Source organism: Oncorhynchus masou, chromosome 33 (genome assembly GCF_036934945.1).
Source record: "Oncorhynchus masou masou isolate Uvic2021 chromosome 33, UVic_Omas_1.1, whole genome shotgun sequence".
In the NCBI taxonomy this organism is placed as follows: domain Eukaryota; kingdom Metazoa; phylum Chordata; class Actinopteri; order Salmoniformes; family Salmonidae; genus Oncorhynchus; species Oncorhynchus masou.
In genome coordinates this window covers 29,562,149-29,580,102 of record NC_088244.1, presented here as the reverse complement: position 1 = coordinate 29,580,102, position 17,954 = coordinate 29,562,149, and the positions used below count along the sequence as shown (strand labels likewise).

At 42.5% G+C, this 17,954-nt stretch overlaps 1 protein-coding gene across 4 annotated transcripts in view; it reads left to right on the top strand.

The window, feature by feature from the left end:
* Positions 1 to 17,954, top strand: part of LOC135528209 (protein kinase C and casein kinase substrate in neurons protein 1-like) — a 56,762-nt gene that overhangs the window by 37,123 nt on the left and 1,685 nt on the right. For 3 of the 4 annotated variants that reach the window (XM_064957132.1, XM_064957133.1, XM_064957134.1), the window contains 9 exons: positions 2,073 to 2,202; positions 6,283 to 6,439; positions 6,929 to 7,164; positions 9,844 to 9,999; positions 13,765 to 13,940; positions 16,374 to 16,494; positions 16,764 to 16,876; positions 17,020 to 17,061; positions 17,356 to 17,588. In XM_064957132.1, coding sequence (XP_064813204.1) covers positions 2,140 to 2,202; positions 6,283 to 6,439; positions 6,929 to 7,164; positions 9,844 to 9,999; positions 13,765 to 13,940; positions 16,374 to 16,494; positions 16,764 to 16,876; positions 17,020 to 17,061; positions 17,356 to 17,588 — 1,297 coding nt within the window. In that variant the 5' untranslated portion in view covers positions 2,073 to 2,139. The remainder of the gene's footprint in view (positions 1 to 2,072; positions 2,203 to 6,282; positions 6,440 to 6,928; positions 7,165 to 9,843; positions 10,000 to 13,764; positions 13,941 to 16,373; positions 16,495 to 16,763; positions 16,877 to 17,019; positions 17,062 to 17,355; positions 17,589 to 17,954) is intronic. The other variant, XM_064957135.1, reaches the window with a different exon arrangement.

Genomic DNA, 17,954 nt, shown 5'->3' with positions numbered 1-17,954 from the left:
CCTAAAAATTCCTTACTAACTTAGTAGGATCGTTCAACGAAATAAGTCACTTTTGCGTCCCTTTGATATTTTAAGTAGAGTTGTGGCACCAATATTGGTCTTTAAAAGCATGTTATATTGATTGAAGTGCCATTTAATATAGACCACAGACACAATTCAATAAAGTGCCCAAATCCAGCATATTGACATGTCCCTCTGTGTACTCCATCCACATTTCCACCATCATTGTAAAGCCCTAGTTTTGTGTTTAGTTAATGTGATTGGCGATTCATTTAAAAAAAAGAAAAACACCTGTCCCTCATTTTAAGGTCAACCCTGTTACGTGAACTCTCATTTTAATATGGTGAAACTATTCCTTTGTAAATATCTAATAGTTAAATAATAGTGTAAAATCAGGTGAGCTGGTTCTAATCCTTTCAGCCATTGTCTGGTGTTTTGTGGTGGAAAACTGAAGTGTGTCGAGCATATCACGTCAACCCTCTTATCCACGGAAAGACAGGCGAGAAATGTTTTAACAATAAACTGTTTTTTTGTGAAGCTTGCATTCAATTGCCCCTCACTTTTGAACACAACACGATTCCATTCCCCCTGTCACAAGGGGATTTATGGATGATTTAAGATTAAATCACCAACCCTGTTGTGGTCAACCCTGTTCGGCACTAAATAGGCACTTACTATAGACATTTTTTTATTTAACAGTCAGAATGGAAATGTTTTTAATTGAGTTGAACATGTGCTCGTCAAAACAGAATGTTAAAACTAGGTTAAATAAAATTTTAAAATCAACCAAGTTACACTACCCAAAAGGGACACATTTGTGGAATGACCTAGTAAGTGTCTTACTCTATGATAACTTCAAACCTGAGGTTTTTGCTCCATTTTTTTATGTGTGAGGAAACATACCATAGCATGTTCTGTTCTAAATCAAGTGTAGGGGTTGTTGTTGGGCTAGTACACATTCTCCCGATTCTGGCTTTAATTCGTTTCCTACCTTGTTTGGGAACCATTTAACATTGTTTAATGTAGTGTATCCCTCCATGTGCTGTTTTGCGCTGGGTAGTTGTTGTGGAGACTTCCAGGCCTGAAGGAGATGCCACTAAAGAACAGTTCATTGAGACAGTAAAGGAGAGCAAACTGAATTAGGTTTCAATTAGAGCTCAATACAAGAATAAACGCTAACCAGTCTGTGCTATTTTATTCTTCGTGGAGAAGAATCGAACATCCGTCAAAGGAATAGATACAAATCGTCTCAAATCTTGGAGGAAAGCCAGGAAGCACTATATGTTTTAGAGGGAGGAAGGGTTTACAAACGAATTGGCAGTTTAATCACATTGTTAGAAGGCACCTACAGTTATATAACCTTAGATGTTTATGTGAAATCAATTAAAACAGGACTGCAATTTGTTTATTTTGGTCTCTTTTCTGATCTCTGGGCTGTGTAACTTCATGTAGACTTTTCAGAGGAAGATATAGTGAGTGGGTGTGAGTGGTGTGCGTTCCTGCCAGTCTGTCTGTGTTGGGTCTATGTGTGTTAGTACAATATGCATGTGTGTCTGTGTGCAGTGAGTATGTGTGTAATGTAGCACTCTTCCAGAAGGAACATGTCATGGGACAGGGACAGTTTATGCTGAGCTACTGTACAGTACGATACAGGGTCAGAACTCCATGATTACAGTGATCCTGTGGTGTGCTGTGGTTTCTGGGACATGCGTGAGGAAGATGGACCTTTCTGTTCCTTGGGGCCACAGAGCAGTGTGCATGGGGATAGAAGACCTATTTTAACTTCATTATTAGAACGGTCTCAGAGCCTCCAAAAGAAGCCTTTCATCAGTGCTGCTCACTGATTGGCTATGGAAAACATATGGTTTCTGAATACCATAGAGAGCCCAAGTATCGTATTTCATAGCATATAATAAATAATGAATGTTGCAGGATGTTCTACTCTATTGTATTTTCTACATGTATATGTATTGCAATCTCACTCTCTCCTCTTCTCTCTCTCTCTCTCTCTCTCTCTCTCTCTCTCTCTCTCTCTCTCTCTCTCTCTCTCTCTCTCTCTCTTTCCCTTCCAGTGTGTGAGGGACCCAGCTCTGCTGCTGACACATTTCGAGTTTAGCCTGCTTTACCACAACCAGGAAAATGTCGGGGTCCTACGATGAATCTGCTGCTACTGCTGACGACGCTATGGACAGCTTTTGGGAGGTACTTCAGAAACACCATCCATACAGGTCATCTGGGCTATGAAGGGAAACCAATAGACCTTTATCAGCCAACTCACACACAACGATCCCTCTTTAGGAGACATGAGTCATAGGATCACTGGCCACCATCATCCTCTCTGGTGAAAAAGTTCTTGACAACATGATACTATAGGTCATGTAATTTCATTTCCATGAGGATCAATAGGAATATGGTTGGTTAATCCAATGCGTTGATGTTGTTGAGCAGAAAATATCCAATTAGTGCTATGGAATTCACTATAGAGCACTATAGAGTCCCTTTTGTGTCATCGTAGGAGGAGGGTCACAGAGACCGACCGACAGAGCCTCTCAGTTAGAAGCAGCACTGAGGCAGCCATTCAGCCCACATCCACCTGCCCTAAAATCTATACACGGCCAAGAAAGCTCTGGCCACAGCATACTGAATAGCATAAGGACTCTTGTAGGGCTAGATGTTTGGTTTAAAATGAAAAACACAGCAAAAATATAAAAAAATGTTTATTATCTATATACTGTAAACTCTTCTTAAAGGGACTTTGTTTTTGACACAGACACTGTACCCCACACCAGTCCCAGCCAGCCTAGGGCCCATCCTCGCTGAGTGGACTGAGTGGTCTTTGTCTGTGGGCTGCATTCCTGTCTCTGCCTCGTCCTGTCAGTGTCCTATCCCTGATAATCTGTCTGCCTGCATTAGAGCACAGTAAAGGATTATAGCAGTCAGTACACGAGCACACACACACACGCAGACGTGTGCGCGCACACAGAGGGGCACATACACATACATGCGCGGGTCATTACAGTGCCTTCGGGAAAGACTTGACTTTTTCCCAATTTTGTTAGGTTCCAGCCTTATTCTAAAATTGATTAAATTGTTTTTTATAAACTGTATTAATAGCTACAATAATGACAAAGCAAAAACTGTTTTTATACATTTTTGCAAAAATATTTAATGAAATATCACATTTACAGAAGTATTCAGACCGTTTACTCAGTACTTTGTTGAAGCACCTTTGGCAGCAATTATAGCCTCAAGTCTTCTTGGGTATGATGGTACAAGCTTAGGACACCTGTATTCGGGGAGTTTCTTCCATTCTTCTCTGCAGATCCTCTCAAGCTCTGTCATGTTGGATGGGGAGAGTTGCTGCACACCTACTTTCAGGTCTCTTCAGAGATGTTCGTTCGGGTTCAAGTCCGGGCTCTGGCTTGGCCACACAAGGACATTCAGAGTCTTATCCTGAAGCCACTCTTGCATGGTCTTGGCTGTGTGCTTAGGGTCGTTGTCCTGTTGAAAAGTGAACCTTTGCCCCAGTCTGAGATCCTGAGTGCTCTGTAGCAGGTTTTCAAGGATCTCTCTGTACTTTGCTCCGTTCATCTTTGCCTCGATCCTGACTAGTCTCCCAGTCCCTGCCGCTGAGTAACATCCCCACTGCATGATGCTGCCACCACCATGCTTCAATGTAGGGATGGTGCCAGGTTTCCTCCAGATGTGACACTTGGCATTCAGGCACAAAGAGTTCATTCTTAGTTTCATCAGACCAGAGAATCTTGTTTCTCATGGACTGAGAGTCCTTTTTGGTGACTTTTGGCAAACTCCAAGTGGGCTGTCATGTGCATTTTACTGAGGAGTGTCTTCCGTCTGGCCATTCTACCATAAAGGCCTGATTGGTCGAGTGCTGCAGAGATGGTTGTCCTTCTGGAAGGTTCTCCAATCTTCACAGAGGAACTCTAGAGCTATGTCAAAGTGACCATTGGGTTCTTGGTCATCTCCCTGACCAAGGCCCTTCTCCCCTGTTTGCTCAGTTTGGCCAGGCAGTCAGCTCTAGGAAGTCTTGGTGGTTCCAAACTTCTTCAATTTAAGAATGATGGAGGCCACTGTGTTCTTGGGGAACTTCAATCCTGCAGAAATGTTTTGGTACACTTCCCCAGATCTGTGCCTCGACACAATCCTGACTCGGAGCACAACGGACAATTCCTTCAACATCATGGCTTGGATTTTGCTCTGACATGCACTGTCAACTGTAGGACCTTTATAAAGACAGGTGTGTGCTTTTCCTTAATCACGTCCAATCAATTGAATTTACCACAGGTGGACTCCAATCAATTTGTAGAAACATCTCAAGGATGATCAATGGAAACAGGATGCACCTGAGCTAAATATTGAGTCTCATAGCAAAGGGTCTGAATACTTATGTAAATAAGGTACTTCTGTTTTTTATTTTTAATCAATTTGCAAACATTTCTAAAAACCTGTTTTTGCTTTGTCATTATGGTGTATTGGGGACATTTACAGTGGCTTGCGAAAGTATTCACCCCCTTGGCATTTTTCCTATTTTGTTGCCTTACAACCTGGAATTAACATAGATTTTTAGGGGGGTCTGTATCATTTGATTTACACAACATGCCTACCACTTTGTAGATGCAAAATATTTTTTATTGTGAAATAAATAAGAAAGAAAAACAGAAAACTTGAGTGTGCATAACCCCCCCCCCCCCCCAAAGTCAATACTTTGTAGAGACACCTTTTTGCAGCAATTACAGCTGCAAGTCTCTTGGGCATGTCTCTATAAGCTTGGCACATCTAGCCACTGGGAATTTTGCCCATTCTTCAAGGCAAAACTGCTCCAGCTCCTTCAAGTTGGATGGGTTCCACTGGTGTACCACAATCTTTACATCCTACCACAGATTCTCAATTGGATTGAGGTCTGGGCTTTGACCTGGTTATTCCAAGACATTTAAATGTTCCCCCATCGAGTGTTGCTTTAGCAGTATGCTTAGGGTCATTGTCTTGCTGGAAGGTGAACCTCCGTCCCAGTCTCAAATCTCTGGAAATCTGAAACAGGTTTTCCTCAAGAATTTCCCTGTATTTAGTGCCATCCATCATTCCTTCAATTTTGACCAGTTTCTCTGTCCCTGCCGATGGAAAAACATCCCCACCGCATGATGCTGCCACCACCATGCTTCACTGTGGGGATGGAGTTCTCGGGGTGATGAGAGATGTTGGGTTTGCGCCAGAAACAGTGTTTTCCTTGATGACCAAAAAGCTCAATTTTAGTCTCATCTGACCAGACTACCTTCTTCCATATGTTTGGGGAGTCTCCCGCATGCCTTTTGGCGAACACCAAACGTGTTTGCTTATTTTTTTCTTTAAGCAATGGCTTTTTTCTGGCCACTCTTCTGTAAAGCCCAGCTCTGTTGAGTGTACGGCTTAAAGTGTTCCTATGGACAGATACCCCAATCTCACAGGTGGACTTTATTTAACTAATTATGTGACTTCTGAAGGTAATCGGTTGCACCAGATCTTGTTTAGGGGGTTCATAGCAAAGGGGGTGAATACATATGCATGCACCACTTTTCCATTTTTACTTTAAAAAATTAAACAAGTAATTTTTTTTATTTCACTTCACCGATTTGGACTATTTTGTGTATGTCCATTACTTGAAATCCAAATAAAAATCTATTTAAATTACAGGTTGTAATGCAACAAAATAGGAAAAACCCAAGGGGGCTGAATACTTTTGCAAGGTACTGTATTATATTTTATTCATTTTAGAGTAACTTAACAAAATGTGGAAAAAGTCACAGCGATGGCCACACACACAAAGCCGCTGCCATTGCATAACTACACATGCACAGGCATGAGCCGCCCCCCCCACCTCCCTATGTCATGCACCAGTAGCTTATGCCTCCTGCAGGCACTGCAATGCCTGTGTTAAGGTGGCATCTCTTAAGGTGGTATGAGAATGATGAAAGTGAGTACAGGTGATTCTTTATTGTTACTGCAGGGTATTAGTAGATAATTTATCATTTCCGTCACTACACCACAGTTAAACAATTTATTTGAACAATTTTATCTCCATTTCTTATTTGACTCTCTCTTATTTTACAGTTTATGCTGGCTCGTCAGATTAGTTATTCCCACCTAAAGATATCTTAGTGCTCTTAGAGATTTGGCATATTGAGTATTGCACTTGACTGCATCCTCATCTTCAATCATTGATATATAGGGAAGCCTTGTGTTTTGCTCTTGTACCTCATATGTCTACCCTCCTCTGACCATTCTCAGGTGGGAAACTACAAGCGCGCCGTTAAGCGGATTGACGACGGCCACCGGCTCTGCAATGACCTCATGGGCTGCCTTCAGGAACGTGCCAAGATTGAGAAGGCCTATGGTGACCAGCTGACCGCCTGGTCCAAGAGATGGAGACAGCTGATCGAGAAAGGCCAGTATTGGGATTGTCTGTTTGGCGTCTGTTTTGAAGTCTTCATCCCATGTTAAATTCCTTTGATTTAACTCACTGCTCAGCTCCACCTGTCCCGATTGTATTGTGAGTGTTTTCTGTAAGATGAGGAGGCTTAACTTGTGCAAACTGGAATGGCTCATAAGAGCAGGAGCGTGAGACAGCTTGATGTACAAGTAGCGTGAGACGGCTTGATGTACAAGTACACCCCCTGGAAAGGACGCTAGTCTATCGCAGGGCCTTACCCCCAATTATCTCCTTAATACTAAAGGCCAAACAGAGATGCATTGGATCCCATTTCTTCAGTCTTTGGTATGACTCGGTTGGGGATCAAACTTCCAACCTTTCAACCTCAGGGCAGACACTCTGACCACAAGACCACTGAGTTGGTCACATTCACATTTTCAATATTTTTTTCTGAAACCTATATGTTTTGATTGAATGTCCTCCTGTGATATTCTCTAACCCCAGGACCCCAGTATGGCACCGTGGAGAGGGCGTGGCTGGGTGTGATGACCGAGGCTGAGAAGGTGAGTGAGCTGCACCAGGAGGTGAAGAACGGCCTGCTCAACGAAGACCTGGAGAAGGTCAAGAACTGGCAGAAGGAGGCCTACCACAAGCAGATGATCGGAGGCTTCAAGGAGGCCAAAGAGGCTGACGAGGGCTTCAAGAAGGCCCAGAAACCATGGGCCAAGAAGCTCAAAGAGGTAAGTGGACAGGAAGTTTTAGGGAAGGGGATCTGTTGTATCCTCCTTATTGCAACATCATGTGTACTTACATGGCTAACATGAATATCAGTTACTTTTAGAGTGATTGGGAAAACCACTTTATTATTAAATACAAAGTGTACAATACAGTGAATGTATGAATGTGGGTAGCTATTTGACACGCTTGGCTGTCTTCATGACTGACCTCTGTAACTACAACTGGTTGATTAGTCTATTTGGTTGTGCATCAGTCTGTCTGGCTGCCAAGGTACTGCATGGGAGTAGGATGGGTGACGCACACATTACACAGCTGTCATTGGACTGGGACTCGCTGGAGTCAAATCAAATCAAAGCCAATTTTATTTGTCACATGTGTCGAATACAACAGGTGTAGACCTTACAGTGAAATGCATACTTACAAGCCCTTAACACACAATGCAGTTTTCAGAAAATACCAAAAAAATAAGTAAGAGATAAGAATAACATATAATTAAAGAGCAGCAGTAAATAACAATAGCGGGGCTATATACAAGGGGTACCGGTCCAGAGTCAATGTGCGGGGGCACCTGTGTCGAGGTAATTGAGGTAATATGTACATTTAGGTAGAGTTATTAAAGTGACTATGCATAGCTAATAACAGAGAGTAGCAGCAGCGTAAAAGGGGTATGGGGGGGTAATGCAAATAGTCTGGATAGCCATTTGTTTAGCTGTTCAGGAGTCTTATGGTTTGGGGGTAGAAGCTGTTTCGAAGCCTCTTCGACCTAGACCTGGCGCTCTGGTACCGCTTGCTGTGCGGTAGCAGAGAGAACAGTCTATGACTAGGGTGGCTAGAGTCTTTGACAATTTTTAGGGCCTTCCGTTGACACCGCCTGGTATAGAGGTCCTGGATGGCTGGAATCTTGGCCCCGGTGATGTACTGGGCCGTACGCACTCCCCTCTGTAGTGCCTTGCGGTCGAGGGCCGAGCAGTTGCCTGGTATTGCCATACCAGGCGGTGATGCGACCAGTCAGCATGCTCTCGATGGTGCAGCTGTAAAACCTTTTGAGGATCTGAGGACCCATGCCAAGTCTCCTGAATAGGTTTTGTCGTGCCCTCTTCATGACTGTCTTGGTGTGCTTGGACCATGTTAGTTTGTTGGTGATGTGGACGCCAAGGAACTTGAAGCTTTCAACCTGCTCCACTACAGCCCCGTCGATGAGAATGGGGGCGTGCTCTGTCCTCCTTTTCCTGTAGTCCACAGTCATCTCCTTTTGACTTGATCATGTTGAGGGAGTGGTTGTTGTCCTTGCACCACATGGCCAGGTCTCTGAACTCCTCCCTATAGGCTGTCTCATCGTTGTCAGTGATCAGGCCTACCACTGTTGCGGCAGGGTAGCCCAGTGGTTAGAGCGTTGGACTAGTAACCGGAAGGTTGCAAGTTCAAACCCCCGAGCTGACAAGGTACAAATCTGTCGTTCTGCCCCTGAACAGGCAGTTAACCCACTGTTCCTAGACCGTCATTGAAAATAAGAATTTGTTCTTAACTGACTTGCCTAGTTAAATAAAGGTTAAATAAATACAAATCAGCAAACTTAATGATGGTGTTGGAGTCATGCCTGGCCGTGCAGTCATGAGTGAACAGGGAGTACAGGAGGGGACTAGGGTGGCTAGAGGTTGTTTTCCTGACACCACACTCCGAGTGCCCTCACCTCCTCCCTGTACCCAAGTGTTCTTGGGCACAGAAACTATGGTGGTCTGCTTGAGACATGTTGGTATTACAGACTTAGACAGGGAGAGGTTGAAAATGTCTGTGAAGACACTTGACAGTTGGTCTGCACATGCTCGGAGTACACGTCCTGGTAATCCGTCTGGCCCTGCGGCCTTGTGAATGTTGACCTGTTTAAAGCTCTTACTCACATCGGCTACGGAGAGCATGATCACACAGTCGGCCGGAACAGCTGATGCTCTCATGCATGTTTCAGTGTTACTTGCCTTGAAGTGAACATAGAAGTTATTTAGCTCGTCTGGTAAGCTCATGTCACTGGGCAGCTCTCGGCTGTGCTTCCCTTTGTGGTCTGTTATAGTTTGCAAGCCCTGCCACATCCGACGAGTTTCGGAGCCGGTGTAGTACGATTCGATTTTAGTCCTGTATTGATGCTTTGCCTGTTTGATGGTTTGTTGGAGGGCAAAGTGGGATTTCTTATAAGCTTCCGGGTTAGCCTCCTGCTCCTTTACCCCCTTTAGCTCAGTGTGAATGTTGCCTGTAATCCATGGCTTCTGGTTGGGGTATGTACGTACAGTCACTGTGGGAACGACATCCTCAACGCACTTATTGATAAAGCCAGTGACTGATGTGGTGTACTCCTTAATGTCATCAGAAGAATCCCGGAACATATTCAAGTCTGTGCTAGCCTATGTAGTGTTTAGGCCATCTTTAAAATATTTGTCATTTGAGCTACATCTGAGTCAGCACACAAGCTGCTCTGCCAAATAGCTAGGTACTATAGCTACAGGTGTTTATGTGTTAGTTCTGTTTTGTTTAGTATAATGAGTCTTGCTGAGTCACTCATCCAAGCTGACCATCAGAGAAGAACATTGCCCTTTCAACAATAACTAAATTAAGTCACCTGCATGCTTAAATGTATTAGTATTTAACAATGTATCTATAGAGATACTAAGATTGTATACGTGCTTCCACAGATGGAGACTGCTAAGAAAACGTACCACATGGCGTGTAAGGAGGAGAAACTGGCCGCCACCCGAGAGGCAGACGGGAAGACACAGGCCTCCGTCACAACTGATCAGCAGAAGAAACTCCACGAGAAAACAGACAAGTGCAAACATGACATGCAGAAGGTGAGACAGAGGCCCAACAAATGGAAAAAAGGACATGACTACCCTTTTTGTACAAATGTATGAAAATGTAAGACTTTACGCCATAGAATTTGACGTTATGCATATCAAACATGTCGTGACTTGACTTTAACATTAATATGAAGACTGTTATTAATCTAATTAACTAACTATGTTTAATTGTTAACCAGTTAAATGAATAATGTAACAATTAACTCATTAGGATCTGGGACACCAATAGAGCGGTTCTTTAAAGATTTACCATCTCCCGAATTAAACTCTAAAAGGTTTTTACCTATCACATATATAAACAGTCAACTTATTAATCATAAACCCGTATCATATCATCATTCTGAACAGTCGTAACCTCCTGGCATCTGCAAAAACATGAGCCTTACTTATGATTCAGTACTACACAAATTGGTTTAATTATTTATTTACTAGCTAATTAAATGGGAACACAGGATAAACACTGGTTATTGACTGGGGACTTGGTACGTTGAAAACAGGTCCCTAGCGGAATGATAACAACATGGCTGCTTGTTAAAGAAGAGATTGAGAGAGTGGCACAGAGACACTTAACATTTGTACATTCAGAAACAACTTTCACCTACAGTAACCATATACTTTGCACACAAACTGCCGCCCGCTTTGAGTGAGAAATCATGAATGTATTTACGTGAAATGCCTGGGTCCGCCGGGGTTCTCTCGGTGAACAGGACAGCCTTGGAAAGGGGGATTGGCCCTTTCGCAGCACTCTTGTAAGGCTCTGATTGTCTGAAATGGTTTGAACAAGTCTTCTACTGTTATCCTTCTTTGTAGTTTTTCGTATCCGGTTTTGTAGTTTTTTGTATCCGGTGACTTGTCATGTAGTGCTGAACAGAACTACAGAGTTGATTTTCCTTCCATTCCCTCTTGAAGATGCTTCTTTGAAGATAGGCTAGACAACCGTATCGATGGTTCCCCAGTAGGGTGATGAGATTAGAGTAATGTGATAGCTTGTGCAGAGTAACAGGATGGTCCTACTTAAATTCGCTTTCGAAGATGCTTTACTTCGGTCAGCTAATCAGCCATACCAGTGATTGTCAGGGAGGGGAGTTTATCTTCTCCATCTCATGTTGAGATTCAAAGTTCAAACCATTTTAAATGTGCAGCTGCGCGCTTCACACTTTTTCTGGTCTAATGTGTTCTTAACCCATCATTTATACCTTTTGCTCGAAGGGGGTAGTTCGGGTAGGCTGACACACTCTCTGGCCTCACTTCGGGGCGGTGACTACTCACAGTGCAAAGTTATGGAAAACAATTATCTCTTATAGCTCTTCACATCACTTCCCTCTCTTAACAAACACTTTCATCATTTTTCCTATTACATGCACAATGCATAGTATGGGAACTTGGGTGGGTATACTTTCCAAGTTACAGTATTTCCTTTATAATATTTTTAATGACATCACAAAATAACAAACAAAATGACATTAGTGTTCTATAGATCGCCTCTGACCATTCCCCACATTCTACATTAGAAATATTTTTCCAGTATTCGCTTTTCAACGTATTCGAGTTTCAGCTGAAAAAAGGTCTGTTGAGACAAAGCACATTCCTTTAGTGAATTTGGAGGGCGCAAGCCTGGATCTTCTCCTTTGATTTACAACAAGACATTAGTTGTTCATCCCCACTAGTTCTTTCCTTCCCCCTCTACAGGTGAAAGGGGATCAGATTGAAGTTATTCGTTGCAAACCTGATGTGACCTATTTGGATTCTTGTGGACAGTCAGGACAAACATTTACATGAACATTTTAGTCATTTAGCAAACGGTCTTATCCAGAGCGACTTACAGTTGGTGCATTCACCTTAAGATAGCTAGGTGAGACAACCACAACCAAACAGGTGACAATTCCATTTTGACTAGTGTCATTACAACTGTTTTAAAATACAGTTGAAGTCGGAAGTTTACATACACTTAGGTTGGAGTCATTAAAACTCGTTTTTCAACCACTCCACAAATTTCTTGTTAATAACAATTTTTGGGGGGCAAGTCAGTTAGGACATCTACTTTGTGCATGACACAAGTCATTTTTCCAACAATTGTTTACAGACAGATTATTTCACTTAGAATTCACTGCATCACAAATCCAGTGAGTCAGAAGTTTACATACACTAAGTTGACTGTGCCTTTTAAACAGCTTGGAAAATTCCAGAAATGATGTCATGGCTTTAGAAGCTTCTGATAGGCTAATTGGAGGTGTACCTGTGGATGTATTTATTTCAATACCGCTCAGGAAGGAGACGCGTTCTGTCTCTTAGAGATGAACGTACTTTGGTGCGAAAAGTGCAAATCAATCCCAGAACATCAGCAAAGGACCTTGTGAAGATGCTGGAGGAAACATGTTCAAAAGTATCTATTTCCACAGTAACGAGTCCTATATCGACATAATCAGAAAGGCCGCTCAGCAAGGAAGAAGCCACTGCTCGAAAACCACCATAAAAAAAACAGACTATGGTTTGCAACTGCACTTGGGGACAAAGGTCGTACTTTTTGGAGAAATGTCCTTTGGTCTGATTAAACAAAAATAGAACTGTTTGGCCATAATGACCATCATTATGTTTGGAGGAAAAAGGGGGAGGCTTGCAAGCCAAAGAACACCATCCCAACCGTGAAGCATGGGGGTGACAGCATCATGTTGTGGGCATGCTTTGCTGCAGGAGGGACTGGTGCACTTCACAAAATAGATGGCATCATGAGGGAGGACAATTATGTGGATATATTGAAGCAACATCTCAAGACATCAGTCAGGAAGTTAAAGCTTGGTCGCAAATGGATCTTCCAAATGGACAATGACCCCAAGCATACTTCCAAAGTTGTGGCAAAATGGTTTAAGGACAACAAGGTCAAGGTATTGGAGTGGCCCTCACAAAGCCCTGACCTCAATGCTATAGAAATTGTGCGGGCATAACTGAAAAAGCGTGTGCGAGCAAGGAGGCCTACAAACCTGACGTAGTTACACCAGCTCTGTCAGGAGGCATGAGCCAAAATTCACCCCATGTATTATGGGAAGCGTGTGGAAGACTATCCGAAATGTTTGACCCAAGTTAAACCATTTAAAGGCAATGCTACCAAATACTAACTGTGTGTATTTAAACTTCTGACCCACTGGGAATGTGATGAAAGAAATAAAAGCTGAAATAAATAATTCTCTCTACTATTATTCTGACATTTCACATTCTTAAAATAAAGTGGTGATCCTAACTGACCTAAAATGTTTACTTTTTAAATATCAGGTGTTGTTAAAAACTGAGTTGAAATGTATTTGGCTAAGGTGTATGTAAACTTCCGACTTCGACTGTATATGTAGTGGTATTAACACTGTGGTGAGTGCATGTGCTATTGCAATATACTACGTACATCATATCTCAAACAGACTAATCATTATTATTAGTTTCTGTTTCTGTTAGTGGTTCAAGTGAAATAAAGCTGTGAAAAACAGAATCAATGCAGGACTATTTAAGAAGACTTGGTGAGATTACAGTGGTGAACACACAGGACGTAATCCAGCAAGGTGGATCTCCGACTCTATTCACGGAGCCCTGGTGATGACAAGAGCAGATTACTCTGGGCCAGGGAGAGTGAGATGCTTACAGTGTACACACCCACGGTGTATGGATGCAGGTTGCTTGGTATTCAACCCAGAGTGCAAAACATCTAGTTGTAATGACGTCAAAATGACATCATTATCTGTCAGAGCTGATGTTGTCCTTATCATCCCCTAGGCTAAGGAGAAGTATGAGAAGTCTCTGTCGGAGTTGAGTGCGGTCACTCCCCCATACCAGGAGAGCATGGAGCAAGTGTTTGACCAGTGTCAGCAGCATGAGGTCAAGAGACTCACCTTCCTTAAAGAGATCCTGCTGGACATTAAACGCCACCTCAATCTCACTGAGAACCAAAGGTCAGTGACTGGTGTTATCCTCTATCATCCCATACATACTACAGCCCATCCTTTATTACATAACCTACATCAACCTATCCTCCCACATGGCCTTTGAATGAAAGGGTTATTGAGGAAAACTTTTCAGTTGGTACAGGATCAGACCTGTGTTTAAATACTATTTAGGGTATTTCAATACTTTTAAAGACATTTTGATGTAAAATTGTTTACATTTTTTAAATTGGAAAATGAACATGGTTGAATATTGGATTGTATTTGGAAATACACTCGGAAAAGTATTGGCGCATATTTGGAAATACACAGACACAGGAAAGTGTATTTTCAAATGCAGATATTTAATTACTTAATGCGTTCAAAACCCTTTAGTCGTAGGGGTATTTGAAATAATGTATTTGGAAATACAAGAAGTACATCTTCTTGGCTATTTATAGAAAGTTATTTGAAATTACTTTAAAATACTTAAAATAGAAGTAGCTGATTTGGCCACATTTTTTGAAAATACTCAAATAAACAGAAAATAAGTATTTAAATGACATATACTTCAATACTCATGTGTTTTAACCCAGGCTTGTATAGATGTTGTACATACAGTGCATTCGGAAAGTATTCAGACCCCTTGCCTTTTTCCACATTTTGTTACATTACAGCCTTATTCTAAAATTGATTAAATTATCCGCTTGGAGTTTGCCAAAAGTCACCTAAAGGCTCTCAGACCATGAGAAACAAGATTCTCTGGTCTGATGAAACCAAGATTGAACTCTTTGGCCTGGACTAGTCAGGATCAAGGGAAAGATGAATGGAGTAGAGTACAGAGAGGTCCTTGATGAAAACCTGCTCCAGAGCACTCAGGACTTCAGACTGGAGCAAGGTTCACCTTCAAACAGGACAACGACCCTAAGCACACAGCCAAGACAACGCAGGAGTGGCTTTGGGAGAAGTTTCTGAATGTCCTGAGCCCGGACATGAACCCAATCGAACCTCTCTGGAGAGACCTGAAAATATCTGTGCAGCGACGCTCCCCATCCAACCTGACAGAGCTTGAGAGGATCTGCAGAAAAGAATGGGAAAAACTCCCCAAATACAGGTGTGCCAGGTTTGTACTGTCATACCCAAGAAGACTTGGGTAATGGCTGTAATCACTGCCAAAGGTGCTTCAACAAAGTACTGAGTAAAGGGTCTGAATACTTATGTACATTTAATATTTCAGTTTTTGCTTTGTCATTATGGGGAATTGTCTATAGATGGATGAGGGGAAAAAACAATTCATCCATTTTAGAATAAGGCTGTAACGTAACAAAATGTGGAAAAAGTCAAGGGTGTCTGAATACTTTCCAAATGCATTGTATAATGAAATTGGTATCATCTACACAACAGCAAATCTGCCTTGAAAAACAATTCAACATTCATGTTGATAATACAGTCAAAATTCCTTAATTACAGCATTCATCTCTTTAAGTGCTTATCTGCATTATTTTGAGTTATTAGTTGAGTCTATGGATTATTTTATCACATTCAGAGGAAATCTACTCCCAATGTGCTTGATTTATGTTGTCACTGTCATTGCAGTTAGTTTCAAATAGATAAATCTCAATGATGCAGTTAATTACATTTCAGACAAATTGCATCATGTCAGAGTGAATGCTTGTCATATTCTTGGCTGTGAATCAAATTGCATGTGATACAAAGCCAGGTTCCATGGTGATTGGAATAAGGAGTTCATTCAAGCTGTTTCCTGGGTGTTTGGTCTTGGTTTATGATTAGAATGGAGGATGAGTGTAGGCTTTTATAGTGTGGTATGGAGTACTAAGTACACTGGCCTTTTGGACGACAGTATTGGTGATAACCCATAAATCAACCATAGACAGGGTTATTGGTATGCTAACAACTACAAACCCAGGCCTCAGCTTCCACCAACACACTCATGCAAATACAGACAGCTTGTCTCATTGTCAGCAGTAAAAGCAGAAACATCACTTGTAACTTGTATGTGTTTGGAAGAATTCGAATCGTCCATTTGATTGTCCTTTATAGCATTTTACGCCTACATTTTTTGCAATATCACCCAGGAAATGTCATCATCTGTAGGGCTTGACTGTCAGTTATTCTGTGTTTTTGTCTCCACCTTTTGGTGGAAAAATGCCATCTGTCGGGACTCCACCTCATATCTCACTACTCCAATTTGAATGCAAATGTGTTGTCTGTATTCTGTGTAGCCTCACCTCATGCTATGAATGGGCCCGAATTACCTTGTCTTTCAACCATTCCACTCTGTTGTTCTGAGTGCTGACCCTTCATAAACAACTAGAAACCCTCCAGGAAAACAGTACCATCAGCGCTGGACAGTTTGCACTGGCAGCCCTACTGTATTATTGTCCCTTAAACAGGCCCCCTCTCTCTCTGCGTGTTACAATGTGCTCTCTGTCTTCTCCCCAGCTATGGCACGGTATACAGAGAACTGGAGCGCACCATCCTGACTGCCAACACACAGGAGGACCTGCAGTGGTTCAGCAACCACCATGGCCCTGGCATGCATATGAACTGGCCCATGTTTGAGGTACTGTGCGGTACTCTGCATTACTTCAACATAGTTGTCTATTCAGGAATATTTACAACAACATGTAGGCTAACAAAGGTTCAGCTATTCATAGACATTTCTCCCCAGATACAAGTATGCATTTTTAATAACCCTGTTCAGTAAATTGGCTTTCAGTTGGAAGATTGTTGATTTACTGACTGATTTAAAAAGGAAAAGTTAAATGCCATTGGCCAGATCTGAGTCTCTGCTTCAGTGTAGACGTATTTATCATCTGCTCTGCCTTCCAGGACTATAACCCAGATGCCGCTGCTGTTGTTAAGAGGGAGAAGGTGCAGAAGCCGGCTGGGGCCCCACCGACCCCCAGCACTGACCATGTCGCACCGCCTGGAGACCGCGGCAGGTGAGAGGATCACTCCACTGGTGAAATTGCTACTGACAAAAAACACACACACACACAACACACACAAAATGGCATGCCAGGGTTAATCAATATCTCCCATGATGCCATACCATTTGTTTTTCTGTCTTCCTTCAATTGATCAGCATCAGCGCTGATCATGTGGCACTGCCTGGTGACCGTGGCAGGTGAGAGGACCACAACACTGATCAAACACTACACACACCATCTACTGCCACACACCATCTACTGCCACACCGGGACCTACCCTAGTCAAACCATTTAAATGTCATCAAACACGCGGGATCTAACATGCCTTTTTTTACAGTCTCCATTTAATTAACTGGATATATATTGATTATATAGATGTCTTTCATTTACTCTGTTAATTACTGTTGCTCTAGTCTACATTAGTCATGTTTGTATTATCTATGAAATTCTCCCGATCAAACCCATGTATCTTCCTAACCCTTCTGTTGCAGTGTGAGCAGCTATGAAAAGAACCAGGCCTACTCCACTGATTGGTCCGATGATGAGGCGCCTGCAGCTCATTCAGGCGGTGAGACCAATGGGGGTGGGAATGAAAACTCCTTTGAGGAAGACTCTAGCAGCGCCGGAAAAGGGGGTGCTGGGACCGGGACCGCGTCTGGGGTCCGGGTGCGTGCTCTGTATGATTATGACGGACAGGAACAAGATGAGCTCACCTTCAAAGCTGGTAAGCAACGACAACACTTCACCATCTTTGATGTCTCTTGATTTGGCTACGATGTATTTCCAGTTTAACCCTATTCTTGGCCCTATGATTTGAGTCCAACAGTGCAGTTTACCTCAACTATCAGTGCCAGATGGCTTATTATGGCCAAGCTGACTTGATAGGGGGGTGGAGATGAGGTCATGGGAAATGACCTGCCTTATCTGTGCATTCCATTCCAAAGTCACTTTATTCCCAGAGGAAGATTGTAGTGGTTAGTCAATAATGGCCACATTCAACTTCCTCCAATTACAGGCACCTGCTAGTCATTAGCAATCGTCTTCTGACTGTCCCTATATTAGAGGGTGTTAGTAGGGTCTTCCTAACAAC